The sequence below is a fragment of the Candoia aspera genome, chromosome 8 (genome assembly GCF_035149785.1).
Source record: "Candoia aspera isolate rCanAsp1 chromosome 8, rCanAsp1.hap2, whole genome shotgun sequence".
NCBI classification, from domain to species: Eukaryota; Metazoa; Chordata; class Lepidosauria; order Squamata; family Boidae; genus Candoia; species Candoia aspera.
The window spans coordinates 6960006-6974560 of record NC_086160.1 but is presented as its reverse complement, the minus strand read 5'-3'; the positions used below and the strand labels follow the sequence as shown (position 1 = coordinate 6974560).

Here is a 14555-nt window from a genome sequence, read left to right as displayed (position 1 = left end):
GGGGGGGGAAGCAATACTGTTGTTGGTGTCTGCTGTTCTTCTGACCAAGGAGAAAATGCGGTTGACCCATTAGAGAAGGAAATTGCAGATCTTTCAAAGAGGCCCGAAGTCGTAACAATGGAAGACTTTTATTACCCAGACATCTGCCAAGCATGATCCTTTCAAGAAATTCTTGGGCTTGTCCCCCTGACACCTTTCTCCTTCAGAAAGTGAAGAAAGGGTCAAGAGGATCACTTACTGTTCATTTGATATTAATCAACAGAGAATACTGAAAGTAGCAGGAACTTAGGGGAAAGCAACCATGTGAAATGGAATTCCTGATTTTAAGGGGAATGAAAACTCAGCATTATGATTGATTGATTGATTGATTAGAATTAGAATTGACAAAGAAGACATTGAAGTAATAGATGGCTTCTGCCTTTTAGGATCAACCATCAACAGTAAAGGAACCAACAGTCAACACTAGCACTTGGTATGACAGCCACGCAGGCCTTAGAAAAGATATTCAGATGTCGTGATGTGTCTATACCTACAAAGATCAGAATAGTGCAAACCATGTTATTCCCTATGATACTCTAAAGTTGGACTTTGAAGAAGGATAAAAAGAGTATTGAATGCTGGTGTTGGAGAAGATTCCTGAGAATAACATGGATAGCCAAGAAAACAAACAAATGGATCATAGGACAATAAATCCAGAGTTGTCACTTGAACTGCAAGTGACCAGGATCAGATTATCATTCTTTGGACACATTATGTGAAGACCTAGCTCTCTGGAGAAGACTCTAATGCTGTGAAAGATGGAAAGAAAGAGGAGAAGAGGACAACCAAGAGCAAGGTAGATGGTCTCAGTTACAGCAGCAATGGATGCACTATAGGAGAATCCAAAGGACCAGGCTGAGGACAGATCCACCTGGAGAAAAATTACCTATATGGTTGCTAAGAGCCAGCATCAGCTTGATGGCAGAGATTGATCAATTACTCAAAACTGAGAATAGGTCAAACATGTATGTCAGACTTTTTTAAAAACTGGATTTTAATAAACTCAGAGCAATGATAGGTTAAATTCCATGGGTGGAAAACCTAATGGGAAAAGGAACTCTGATTCCTAGAGGAGATATTAAAAGCATAGTTGCAAGTAATTTCCAATAAGGAGGAAGGAGAACAAAATGGCTGCCCCAAAAGCTTAGCGAAGGTCTGAAAACATATAACACTTACAGGAAATGGAAAGAGAGCAAGGTCATAAGGGGAGAACGTAGGCAGGTGGCCCAGAACTGTAGAGCTGCTGTCAAGAAAGCAAAAGCTCAGAATTAGCTGAGATTAGCGAAAGAGGCTAAAAATAACACAGAGGCTGTGCTGAAGTGTTCAAAGAAAAGGGAAAGAATCGATACACCAGCTGCTAAATGAGAAGGTAAAATGTTAACCTGCAAGAAAGAAAAGGCTGAGTTACTCAACAGGATGAAGTAGCAGGACTGAAGCTTGAGACTGATAGACTCATGGTCAGGGAATACACCTTTACTTTGAAAGAGTTTATATCTCTAGGACCAGATGAATTGTGGAACTAGCTGATGATCTGGCCAAACTCTTATCAATTGTCCTGGAGAAATCTTGGGGAGCAGGTGAGCTGCCAAACACCTGGAGGAGAGCAAATGGTGTCCCATTCAGAAAGGAGGAAAAAGAAGATCCAGCAAACTCTGACCAGTCAATCTCACATTGATAACTGGCAGATTCTAGAACATATCACAAAGAAATTGGTCTGTAAGGACTCTCAAAGCATTAGCGTGATTACCAGAAGCCAGCAGGGATTTTCAAGAGCAAGTCTTTCCAGATTCTTCCTTGCATTTTTGGTTGGGTAAGTTCCTTAATAGATTGAGGGAATGGTATTGATATAATATATCTTGAGTTCACCAAAGCTTTTAACAAAGTACCCATGCCATTTTGATTAGCAAACTTGTTACATGTGTATGGAATGGCATGACAATTAAGTGGATAAATAACCCCTTGAAAATTGGATCTATCAATGCTTCCTCACTGAGGCTGGAGAGAAATACTGAATGGGAAAGGTTCAGTCCTGGATCGTTGGCTCTTCTGTATTTCCAATAACAATTTGGATTGGGAGTAAAGGATATACTTGTCAAGTTTGAAAATCATACATAATTGGGTGGCTAATAACCTAGAAGGCCAAAATAAAATTCCAAACAACACATTTGAAAAATGACTGAAAGGAACATGTTATTTAACAGAGGCAAATTTTAAAAAAATGATATGCACAGGTATAGGATGGGGGGGGGTGTTCACTGGCTGTGAGAGGTAGAAATCAGATGCCACTGACTCTTCAGCATTTCACGATTGACTGACTTCAAGGAGGCAGTAATGTGTAGTTTTAAGATGTACTCCAAATCCCCTCTTTGTGTATCACTTTTCCTGCTTTTTGTCTAAGACAGCGTTTCTCAAACTTGGCAACTTTAAGATGCGTGGACTTCAACTCCCAGAATTCCCTGACCAGCATGGCTGGCCAGGGATTTCTGGGAGTTGAAGTCCACGCATCTTAAAGTTGCCAAGTTTGAGAAACACTGGTGATTGCTAATCTGAAATCATTTCTTTCTGCCTTTGTTCTGACATGCACAGACCATGTTTTCTGTCTTCCTGGTTGGATGTGGTTTGTGCTAGGTTTTCTCTCTCTCTCTAAAGTATTTCTTGTTGATAAATCACCTTTCTCTTACAGTTACAAAATCTCTTCACTCACTTTTGCTCCAGTTAGTTTCCTGATCTCAGGAAAACTCACAGGCATGCACAGAATGCTTCAACCTCCAACAGTGGGTTGGTAGTAGTATTTTTTTAAATGTCAAAATAGGAGTTGTTTGCAAACTGAATATGAGCCCCCATTGTGAACAGGCTGCAAAAACAGGCAGAGGCAATTTTACTTTATTTCAGCAGTATGACTTCCAAATCCTGACCAGTTTGCTCAGAGAAAAAACGATAAAGACTTTTCTTTTAAAAAAGGCTGCAACTCTTATATGGACTTTTTGGTGGAAGAAGGAAAAAAAAAACAATTTTTGGGAGAGATGAGCAGTGAAAGAAATTTGAAAAATAAATAAATAAAATTTGATGATTCTGGGATTAAAAATGAGATGAAGAGGTTGGGGAAAAGGTTAAGACAATAATTACTGCATAGAAAGAAAGGCGGAAGGCAGAATTGTATGTTTTTCTTTTTAAATTTCTTTCTTGTTTCTCTATTTCTTATTTTCTATCTTTGTTCTTGTTTTGTATATTTACTACATTGAAAATTCTCTCTCTCTCTCTCTTTTCCAAATCATTCCACCATTTTTCTTCAAACCCTCCCTCAATTGCTGTGTCCAGTTATGGGTACACCTTAAGAAGAATTAGAGTAACTGAAACAGGTTCAGCAAAGTCAACCAGATTCAAAATGAAGCAGCTGGTCGGTGCGGCCTTGAGAAACATCCATCTGTAAAACAGCATACAAGATGCCCAAGGGCGCTTGATTATAGTCCTCTTTGGCACCCTAGCATGTTATTTTGGGCAAATAATAATCATAAGGTTAGCAAACTTAGAATGAAACTTTAAAAAAGAATTGGGGTTGACCGTACTTTTATCTCTCGCTGTTCTGAAGCTTTGGGTGCAAAGGTGTTGATGAAAAAAGACTGAGGGTCAGTTTCCCCATTCTCCTTTGGGGTGACCCATCTGCATGGCCAACCTTTCAATGTCCCCCGTGACATCCCTGCTGCCAGAGTGTTTTATTCTATTTTACTGAGATACCACCTGATAAAAAATTGTCCCCACTGCCTGTTTGATTATGGGATGGAAAGACGAATTAGGTCCAGTCTTTGGCTGCTCGGGGCGACGGTTTCCTTGGGAAGCGCTTTTTTCCTGGATGTTTTTTCTCACCTTCCCGTCCCGGGAATTCCCTTGCGGTCCAAATCCAATTATTAATCGGGCTTAGCTTCCCGACGCAGACCTCCCTGCTCCCACGCTGGCCCTGCTGAAGTTCTGCAAATCGCAGCGCCCGGCTCAGCGCGCCCCTTCGCGGCTCGATTGCCCCCTCCCGGGCTCTGTTAACATTCAAGCACGCATCCCAACGCTGGTTGCGGGGGGGCTTTTTCACATGCTCAGGAGCACTCCCGTGCTTTGCTAGCAAGGAAGCGCCCGCCGCCACGCCAGCAAGCCGCTGGGCAAGCCAGCCCTGGAGCGGCAGCGGGGAGGCTCCGCTGGGACCCGCCTCTTCGCCGGCCCGGCCGCGGGCGGCTCTCCTCCGGAGCCACGTCGCTCTAGAGCACCCGGAGGAGGAGCGGCGGCGCGGCGGCGGCGGCCCTGGCGAGGCGGGGAGAGCCGGCGCAGGCCGCCCAGCCATGAACGCCAGCCGCACCGAGAGCGACTGGCAGGGACTGGTGAGCGAGGTGAGACTGAGAAGCGGCCCCCGCCGCCGAGGGGCCCGGGCAGAGGCCTGTCCGCGCGGCCGGAGCCTGGGCAGCTCGCTCCGGTCCGCGCCGGGTGCCCTCCCTGCCGCCTTGCCGGGCTGCGCGGCTCTCGACGCCTCCGAAAGCGGGGCGGCCCGGAGCGCTGGGCGGCCGCCGCCCTCTCGCCCCGGCCGGGCGCTGCGGGCCAGATGCGCGCGACCACAGCTGGAGGCGGCGGCGGCGGCAGCCCCGGTGGGCGCTCGGCCGAGCGCAGACGCGCCGAGCGAGGTTGGCCTGCTGCGGGCTCGGACGGGAGAGCCCCGGGGAATCCCGCGGCCGTCGGCCGGGCTAGTCAGGTGGGAGAAGAAGAAAGAGAAAGACAGACAGACAGACAGAAAGAAAGAAAGAAAGAAAGAAAAGGCAGGCAGCCTCGTCCAAGCCGTCCATCCCTCTCCTCCCGGATCTGCAGGCTGGGGTTTCTTGGCTCCAAGGAGAGTTTGAGCGTTGGGTCGTCAAAGGAACTGCTGGAGGTTGACTCCGGAGTAAAGGCACCTTCCGCTCTTTCTGCAAGAATTCCGGCTGCGCGTTGACCTGGAAATAAGCTCCACGAAATTCGGTGGGGTTTATTTCTCAGTTGGCATCTATAGGCTTGCTCTTCCAAGGTGCCACAGAGCTGCAATGTTGCCTGCTTGAAATGAAACAAAGGGTCCAGGCCAGTGTTTCTCAACCTTGTAACTTTAAGATGGGTGGACTTCAATTCCCAGAATTCCCCAGCCAGCATGGCTGGCTGGGGAATTCTGGGAGTTGAAGTCCACCCATCTTAAAGTTGCTAAGGTTGAGAAACACTGGTCCAGACAATTTCTTCCTCTTCCTTCTTTTGGGAGATGTTATCTATTTGCATGTTGCTATTGTCCTGGAGCTCACACCATGTACTTTTTGTTTGTTTGTTTGTTTGTTTATATTTATTTATTTGATTTATATGGCCGCCCATCTCAAACAAGTGACTAGGGGCGGCGAACAATCATAAAATCAGTTAAAACCAATTACAAACACAAGACAAAAAAGTAAATATATACAGCAACCCCAAAAAAGTATAATCCATAGATGTTAACATAGTCAGGAAACGGGGCCTTTAACACACTCTGGACCCCAGGCCCAGGCACATGTTTAGTGACTACATATGCGCAGCACATTGAAACGGTTATTGAGATAACATTTTGGTTGTCATAACACACGACCTATAAACTAACCAACAAACTACAAACAAACAAGCCAAATTTAACAAAGGTCAAGAGGAATCAGACTTAGCGTACTCTGTGGATAGAGCTGCTAACTCTTGAATTAGTTTGGTCCAGTGTGTGGTGTGAACACAGCCAAGGAAGGGTTTATGAAGGATGGGGTTGTCAGAGCTGGCCTGCAAAATACAGGTGGCCACTAGAGGGAGCAAAGACAGAAAATTCTTTGCTGCCATCTTGTGTCTGGGTGGAGTTTTGCCAACCAGATTTTTGATTCCTGAGGTGCCATCAAGTCAGTGTTGGCTCTTAGTGACCCCATAGGTAGATTTTCTCAGTGATGATCTGTCCCTAATCTGGTCTTTCAAGTCTTCCAACAGTAGCACATTCACTGATGTAACTGAATCGATCCACCTTGCTCTTGGTCATCTCCTCTTTCCTCCTACCCTTCCCAGCATTATAAACTTCTCCAGAGAGCTAGATCTTTGCATAATGTGTCCAAAATAGGATAATTTAAGCCTTGAGTGAGAACTCTGGATTGATTGTCCTATGATCCATTTGCTTGTTTTCTTGACTGTTCAAGGTATTCTCTGGAGTCTTCTCCGTGTATCTCCAACCACATATATGATGCTTAATAATGCTTAATGATGCTTAACAATGGAGCAATATCCAAAATGACATTTTGTGAGCACTTAGAATTCAATATTAGGTTTCTGGAATCTTGAGTGGGAGATTTATTTGTGTTCTGTGAAATATCTGCCTGGCTACTGCGTGCGCATAAACCTTTCTAGACTTAGGATAGACCTGTTTCATAGGTCTTCACAATATAGGAATGGGAGATTAGCAGTTTACCAGCTTCATCTCACAGCAGTGTTTAGACCCTGGAGAAAGTGAAGATAACCTGGTGTTGAGAGCTTAAAGAGCAGCAGTCATGGCGATATATAGTGGTCCAAGTTGTTTACACTGTTTGGGAGATTCAGAAATAGCTTCAGCGTGGTGTAGCATTTCCAGCAACTACAAAATGGTGTCCCTCATTTCTGGAATACGCTCATATCTCTATCTAACTCCATTTTCTGGCTTGTGCTGCCAAAAGACACGACAGCATTAGATCAAACTAGGCCAAATATTTTAAATAAACCTCCTTTAGAAAAGGAGCAATACTTACCCTTGTTCTAGTCATTGCTTTACTTACATTATTTGGGACCTGGGCTAATCTTGAAGGAACACCAGGCTACTGTGCTTTCTCCCTGGCTTGGTTTATTTCCAGAACTCTTGTTGGGGACTCTTCTGCTTTCTTCTTCTTACTCTGAAGATTTTTTTTTTCTCTAAGTAATAGGAAGCTGCCCTGGCAGAAATGGGTTTTGGCCATGGTGAAACTGAGAAGCTGTGTGTGAAACACACTCATTCATGAATCCATGGTCTTAAAAGTGCCAGAACTAAAAACTTGTCTTGTGTGTATTTTAATTCCTAAGTTTGTGCAGACAGGCTGTTTGGGTTCAGTCATGAAGAGATGAGAAGAAACGCTAGGTATGGCCAGAGGTGTATTCCTTTGTAATATGCCCTGTCTATTTTTTTAACAGACTTTGGTCTTCCATGGTGGTGGGGTTAAAAGTACATGGTGGAGGAAGAGAGGTGAACCCTTTGAGACCAAGACTTAAACTCATTCACCAAAAACTTACTTCTTTTTGTGTAGTCAGACTATGGATGTTCTGTATGATTAAGAATTTTGTAGAGCAGCACTTCCCTTCAGCATGACCAGTGAAATAAGTCTCTCATAACTGGACGCTGAAGGGAGATGAAGGATCTCCTTCATGAATAGATCAGGTGGAAGGTTATATAGTCAAACCAGCGTGGGAGAGGGCGATTGCAAACCATTTCCATATATTACCAAGAAAGTAATATGGATGCATCCATGGAGTCCTGAGGGACATTTTTTCTTCAATGTGTTCAAAAAATCCTAAGGAATCTGATAATGCCTTTTCTGATGAACCAATGTTATTAAAAGACATCAGCTTCCGTGAGCATCCGATGAAGTAAGCTGCAGTTAATGAACGTTTATGTCTTTTAATAAAATTTATTCATCAGAAAAAGTGCTACCAGAATCCTTTGATTTTTTTGCCAGTGTAGATTAACATGGTCCTCCTCCTACAATATGTTTACTGTGTGTTCATATTTGTATAAAAGTATACTTGTATTTTTATTTAGTAAAAGTATTAGTACTTGCACTATAATCTTTTACTGTATATTAGGACTTCTTTTACTGTATATTAGGACTGTGCATACTCCAGAAATGAATTGGAAAAGCTATTTCGGAAGATGAGGGCAGAGGAACAAAGCACCTCTTTAGAGCAGCTGCATCCTTTTTTCAGGTTTCTGCTTCAATCTGAAAAAAGATGTGGCTGATATAGAAAAGTCATCATACCTCTCTCCTGTGCGTGCTTCTCTTAAGTCTCATCCCGCCCCCCCGCCCCCGATGAAAGAGAAAAAAAGAAAAGCTTTAGGGATAAAATGATGGCAAGAAACTTGAGTGACCATTTTTCTTTTTAGCTGTTTGCTCTTTAATGCTGGAGTGTCAAACAATCCCTCTCCCTTTCAGCCTTGGCATACAGAGGGGCAATCCCAAAATTTTGGAATTAGTTCCAGACAGGAGTTTTGGAATAACTAGGCAACCAGAGAAAGTGCTTCCAGTTGTTTTTCAGAGCAAATGGCTTGTCTTCATATTCAGGGTTTTTGTTATTCATAACTGGAAGTTATTTATGGTGGATTTTTGTTAGGAATGGGATAGTATTTTGCCTATCAGCCACTGTTCCGTAAGGTAGTTTAAAATCTCATATTCCAGGAAAGGAACTCTTTCAAATCTTATTTCACTGTCTGTTTTTTTTTCCTTCTTATTTTTTGAAAATAATAATTGGGGAAGAGGAACGACTGTCAAGGCAGAAATGTTCTCTTGTACCCTGTGAAGGTGTTACTTCTTCTTTCCTTTGAGCACTAAATTGTTTATATAGTGAAATGTAGCACCTAATCCAGTTTGTGATCTGGCTACTATTGCTTTTAAAAACATATGTTGCATGTTTCTGCTTACCTGACTTTGGTTCTTCTCTAGTGAAGAATTATCCCAGGGTGAACATTTTGGAGAAAAGGGATTAAGGCTGAAAAGCAGGAACTGTACAATTAAAATGTGTTTTAGTTCAGAGGCATTTGTAACTGGAAAGATAAAGGAAAAACGCTTGTGAGCTGCTGTGATTCCTGTTGAGTATTTTCTGGGCAACGCTGTAGAAATAGATTGCTGTATCTGGAAAATAAGACCTGAATGTAAAGACTTTACCCATGTTTACTCAGGAATAAATCACAGTGGGATTTAGTCTCAAGGAACTGTGCGTAGCATTACTTGGAAGTAAATTCGGTTGGCTTACTTGAATTGCTTCTGCATAAATGTGTCATAGATCAGAGCTGCTGGTTCCTTTCTTCCCACTGCTTGTCTGTGGTCCAGAAACCTGGCACTTGATGGCAGTGTGATAAAGCCAACTTTGGAACCTAGCTTTGGAATTTGTTTGCATTGGATGATTCAACGTTAGGAGCTCCCTAAGGAAACAATCCTGGTTTAAAGCTTCAGGCTGCAGTTGCCTCTTAAGAAAACGTCACACCAGGTTTCATATGCCTGGACTGACTTTAGGGTTAGAGCCAATGTTCGATGAATCATTCTAGCAGAAGCAACAAATGCTTATATTTACACTGTGTGTGTCTATAAATGCTTTTGTTTACACTGTGTGGTCTAGCTAGGGTGTAATATTTAACCAACCTTGGCTGATCTCTAAAAGCTAAGCAGAGTCACACCCGGTTAGGATTTGGATTTGAAATTGCCAGGAATTTCTAGACTTGGATAGGAAATTATCAGGAAGTTGAAAGGACTGGGAAGTTGAAAACATCGTGGAAGAAGAGAATGCAAAGCCACCTTTGTATTATCACCAGAGAAACAATAGGGATGTATCCATGCAATGCTCATGAACTTGACTCAAAGGAGAGTTTGCTTTCTCATATTTAATTAATTTAGCTCTTTGTCCTGCTCTATTTTCTGGGGATTCCATTAAGATTTAATGCCTAACACCAGCTTGGGTCTAGACTATTTTGGCTTCAGGTACTGTGTGTGTGTGTGTGTGTGTGTGTGTGTGTGTATGTATATATATATATATACTGTATGTGTGTTTGTAGGGACGCGGTGGTGCTGCGGGTTAAACCGCTGAGCTGCCGATCGGAAGGTCGGCGGTTCGAAACCGCGCGCCGGGGTGAGCTCCCGTTGCTCGTCCCAGCTCCTGCCAACCTAGCAGTTCGAAAACATGCAAATGTGAGTAGATCAATAGGTACCGCTTCGGCGGGAAGGTAACGGCGTTCCGTGAGTCATGCTGGCCACATGACCCGGAAGTGTCTATGACAACGCCGGCTCCAAGGCTTAGAAACGGAGATGAGCACCGCCCCCTAGAGTCGGATTCGACTGGACTTTACGTCAAGGGAAACCTTTACCTTTACCTATGTGTGTTTGTATGAAAAAAAAATCCCTTCTCACCCATGTGGGTGGTGTGTGTCTTCCTCAACCTTGGGTCCTCTACCAGAGGCCTGGGAGTTTGAGGGTTCTGCGCAGAATCTTAGCTGTTCCAGCACTGCACTCTTTTGGACAGAGAGCTCTGATGTTGTTCCTGGGATCTGTTGGGGCCACTCTCCCAGTTTGGGGGTCACAGCCCCGAGTGCTCTTACTACTGCTGGGACCACTTTGGCCTTCACTTTCCACATCATCTTTAGTTCCTCTTTCAGGCCCTGGTACTTCTCCAGCTTCTCATACTCCTTCTTCCTGATGTTGCTGTCACTTGGCACCATGACATCTATCACCACGCTGTCTTCTGGGCCTTGTCTACTACCATGATGTCTGGTTGATTGGCCAGTACCTGCCTGTCTGTCTGGATCTGGAAGTCCCACAGGATCTTAGCCCTGTCATTCTCCACAGCCTCCTGTGGAACCTCCCATCTGGACTTGGGAGGGTCTAGCCCATACACTCTGCAGATGTCCCTGTACACAATGCCAGCTACTTGGTTGTGCCGTTCAGTGTATGCTGTTCCTCCTGCATCTTACACCCTGCCACTATGTGTTGGACTGTCTCTGAGGCCTCTCTGCACAGTTTTCACCTCAGGTCCTGTCTAATGTGGTAGACCCCTGCTTCTATGGATCGGGTGCTTAGTGCCTGTTCTTGTGCTGCTATGATCAGTGCCTCAGTGCTGTCTTTTAGTCCAGCCCTTTCCAGCCACTGGTAGGATTTCCCAAGGCCAGCCACTTCAACTATCTGTTGATGGTACATCTCATGCAGGGCCTTGTCTTGCCATGGGCCTTCCTCTGCGTAATGTTCCTTCCATGTCTGCTGCTGCCTCAGGCATTCCCTCAACAGCTCATCTTTAGCTGCCATCTTACTGATGCTCTGGGTCTCATACAGGACAGTGGCTTGGACACTCACCAGACCCTGCCCTCCTTCTTTCCACCTGGTATACAGTCTCTGGGTGTTGGATTTGGGGTGGAAGCCTCCGTGCATTGTGAGGAGCTTCCAGGTCCTCACATCAGCAGCCTCCATGTCCTCCTTCGGCCAGCTCACTATACCAGCAGGGTATCTGATGACTGGCAGGGCATACATGTTGATGGCATGAATCTTGTTCTTCCCATTGAGCTGGCTCTTCAGGACCTGTCATATCCTTTGGTGGTACTTGGATGTTGCTGTCTTCCTTGCCTCCTCATCATGGTTCCCATGTGTCTGTGGGATACCAAGTTACTTGTAGCTGGTCTGTATGTCTGCTATGTGGGCCACTGGTAGTTCCACCCCATCAGTCTTAACTACCTTCCCTCTCTTTACTACCATCTGGCCACACTTCTCCAGTCTGAATGACATCCCTTGTGTGTGTGTGTGTGTGTGTGTGTGTGTGTGTAGCCCAACAAGGGGCAATACCTAGCTGACTTTGGTTGATTCTGAAAAACAAAAAACAAAGAGTTGGAGCTGGGTAGCTCTTGGATGGGTGACCCTCAAAAGATCTCAGGGCAGTAGCTTGAACTGAGAAGTTGACAGAAATTCTGGGTGGGAAATCACCACCTTGAGTTGCATTAAAGTAAGGTGGAATGATGAAATTCTAATAATAAATTAAAAATAAATAAATAAGGCAACTGTAAATAATTTCCATACATTACCAAGAAAACAATTTGGATGTGGCCATGGAATCACCAGGAGTCAAGCTCAGCTTGAGGGAGATTTTATCTTTACTATGTATGTATGTTTACTGTATGTTAGTGTAAATGATACAGCTTGCACTATAATCTCTTACTATATATTAGGACTGTGCATACTCCCAAAATGAAGAGGTGTTTCAGAACATGAGGGCGAAGGAACACAGTACCTCTTTAAAGCAGCTGCATCCCTTTTTCAGGCTGGCACCTCAACCTGGAAAAAAAAAAGATGTGGCTGATGTTAAAGGTTGTCATGCCTCTCTCCTGTGTGCGCTTCTTCCCTTGACTCTCATTTTTCTCTCTTAAGAAATCTAGGTTAGCCACCAAATATCCCTGCTGTCTTTCTGATGAATGTAACTGTAGAAGACGTAGCTGAAGATGTTTATTACTGCTTCACTTTTTTCTATTTTATATCAGCATTTCAAAGTGTAATGTATGATGCACCGAATTTATATGAGTGGGAGAAAGGTGAGTTTGGCAGATGATAAATGTTGGATTCCAGCTCTGTTACAGGATAAATATCTCAAGGATTCCCTTGTGTTTACCATCACAAGGGATGTGATTTACCATCCCTTGTAAAGGTAAAAGGGCTGACGGCAGTGATACTGGGGTAGTGACCCTGGGGGACATGCATGTCCTTAGACCGCTGTGTTCAGCTCCCCAGACCAGGAGCCTTCAACTTTTCCCCCAAACATCCTCATATTTCTATAATCCGATGTGAACACAAATTCAGTAGCATAATGTTTAAGGCAGTGTTTCTCAACCTTGGCAACTTCAAGATGTCTGGACTTCAACTCCCAGAATTCCCCAGCCAGCTATGCTATGCTGGCTGGGGAATTCTGGGAGTTGAAGTCCAGACATCTTGAAGTTGCTAAAGTTAAGAAACACTGCTCTAAGGTGTCCATGTCATTCTAATATTAACAATTTTGAAAGCACTGTATTCCTTATATGACTTTTAGTGAACCGAGTTTCAAGCATCAAGAGATGAGATGGGTTAGGAGGTCAGAGAAGACTGAGTGTATTTAAGCAGCTAAAAAAAGTGCCTTTATTTAAAGATGGGCAAAGCTCTTCACGGTCTTCATTTGTAATGTTTAAATTGACATGCATATGCATTTTTTTAATGGGGCGCGCTCTAGAAGATTATCAAATGACCTGGCTTCATCTGGTTGTAAAACCATTTCCGTTTCAGAATTAATGAGGTCTAAGCAGATTTATCGGTAAAAATAGCTCTGCAGAAATAGTGTCCATTTGATACAAAAGAAAACTAGTCCAGCTTCGTGTTATTTTAGCCTTTCTCATTTTAAGAAACAAGCACGTTTTAAGGCATTCAGGCATCAGCAGAATATATCTGCATTTCCATATTATGGTCCTGTAGCATTTATGGTCTCCTTAGGTTGGTAAAGGAATAGGAGATAGAAGTCACTAAACAGCTGTGAAAAATAGGACATGGGAGATATTTAGACGTGAACTATATGGAATAAAAAAGTTTAAATGTCTCCCTCTTGCAATAATACACAAAGAATAACATAAGTCTCAGCTATACCCAGTGCAACAACACTCTTTTGATTCCATAAAAAAGGATTACTACTCTTAGGAAGTATTCAGAGATAAAATGCACAGTATGACTTTATGTGTCTTTAAAATCTACCTCACAAATTTTCTTTCTGGGGTGGTTTCTTGTTTGTTTTATCCTCTGAAATATTGCCTCCATAACAGAATTTAAGATCTGCTGCCTTCAGAGCTAGGTTGTAAGCGTTTGTCTAGCCGGGATCTTCCCTTGTAGAAAAAACATCAGCGAATGAAGCATCGTCCACTCCAAACTGTTTCATGGAAGGTCTGGGTAGATACATCTCCTTTAAGATATTGTGGAGTGTCCTGGAAATGTAATTAAAAAGCAGAAACTAACCTTTCAGCTAGATTCAGTGACGGAAACGAAGCTACAAAAAGGCACAATTTCCAGCTATTTGAAGGGGGAATACTAAGTGAAAGTTGGAGCGTTTTGCCTCCTAGAGGTCCTCTGTCCCACCGTCTCCTTTTATTTTTGAAAACTACCGAATTTTTACCAGTAAACATTAGTCAGTTTGCAGAGTTTCAGTGGTGCAATCTTGGGTTGCCCTGGAGGGTGTGTCTGTGTGTCTATGTGTAGTATGCTAGTGGCCACCTGCAGGCTGTGGGTTGTTCACCCCTGATGTAAGTGGAAGTTTTCTACAGTTCATTCCTCCAGTTCACATCCATATCAGTCATTCTGGAATGATTGTTGCATCCTCAGTAGAAAGCTGATAAAGTGGGGAAGGGTTTTCTTTCTTTTGCACTGTATAGTTAAAATGTGCAAATTGTGGCCATCAATCGAAGCGAATATTTGTAGCTCAGGGTTGAACTGTGGAGTCCTTGGTGCTCTCTGAGCCTTGTTGTTTTCTTGCAGACGTTTCATTGCCAGACTAGGCAACAGCTTCAGTGCCAAGAGGGAGTGGGCCTTGCTCTCAGTTTATGTACTGTGGCTTGCCCTGCTTGTGTTGGTGGGGGTGTTGTTCTCTCCTTGGGAGTTCTTTGACTGGGCTGTTGTTTGCTGCTTGGTTGATTGACTGAGTTAATAGTCATCAGTTTGAAATGGCAGCCAGTTTGGGCTTAAAAAGATTGGACAGGAACATGGAGGATCAGA

The 14555-nt window shown here is 43.7% G+C and overlaps 1 protein-coding gene across 2 annotated transcripts in view; it reads left to right on the top strand.

The window, feature by feature from the left end:
- The first annotated feature begins 4255 nt into the window (after nt 1-4255).
- CCDC149 (coiled-coil domain containing 149) overlaps nt 4256-14555 on the top strand; it is a 51502-nt gene continuing 41202 nt past the window's right edge. Inside the window, exon 1 of one of the 2 annotated variants that reach the window (XM_063309838.1) lies at nt 4256-4412. In XM_063309838.1, coding sequence (XP_063165908.1) covers nt 4365-4412 — 48 coding nt within the window. In that variant the 5' untranslated portion in view covers nt 4256-4364. The remainder of the gene's footprint in view (nt 4413-14555) is intronic. The other variant, XM_063309837.1, reaches the window with a different exon arrangement.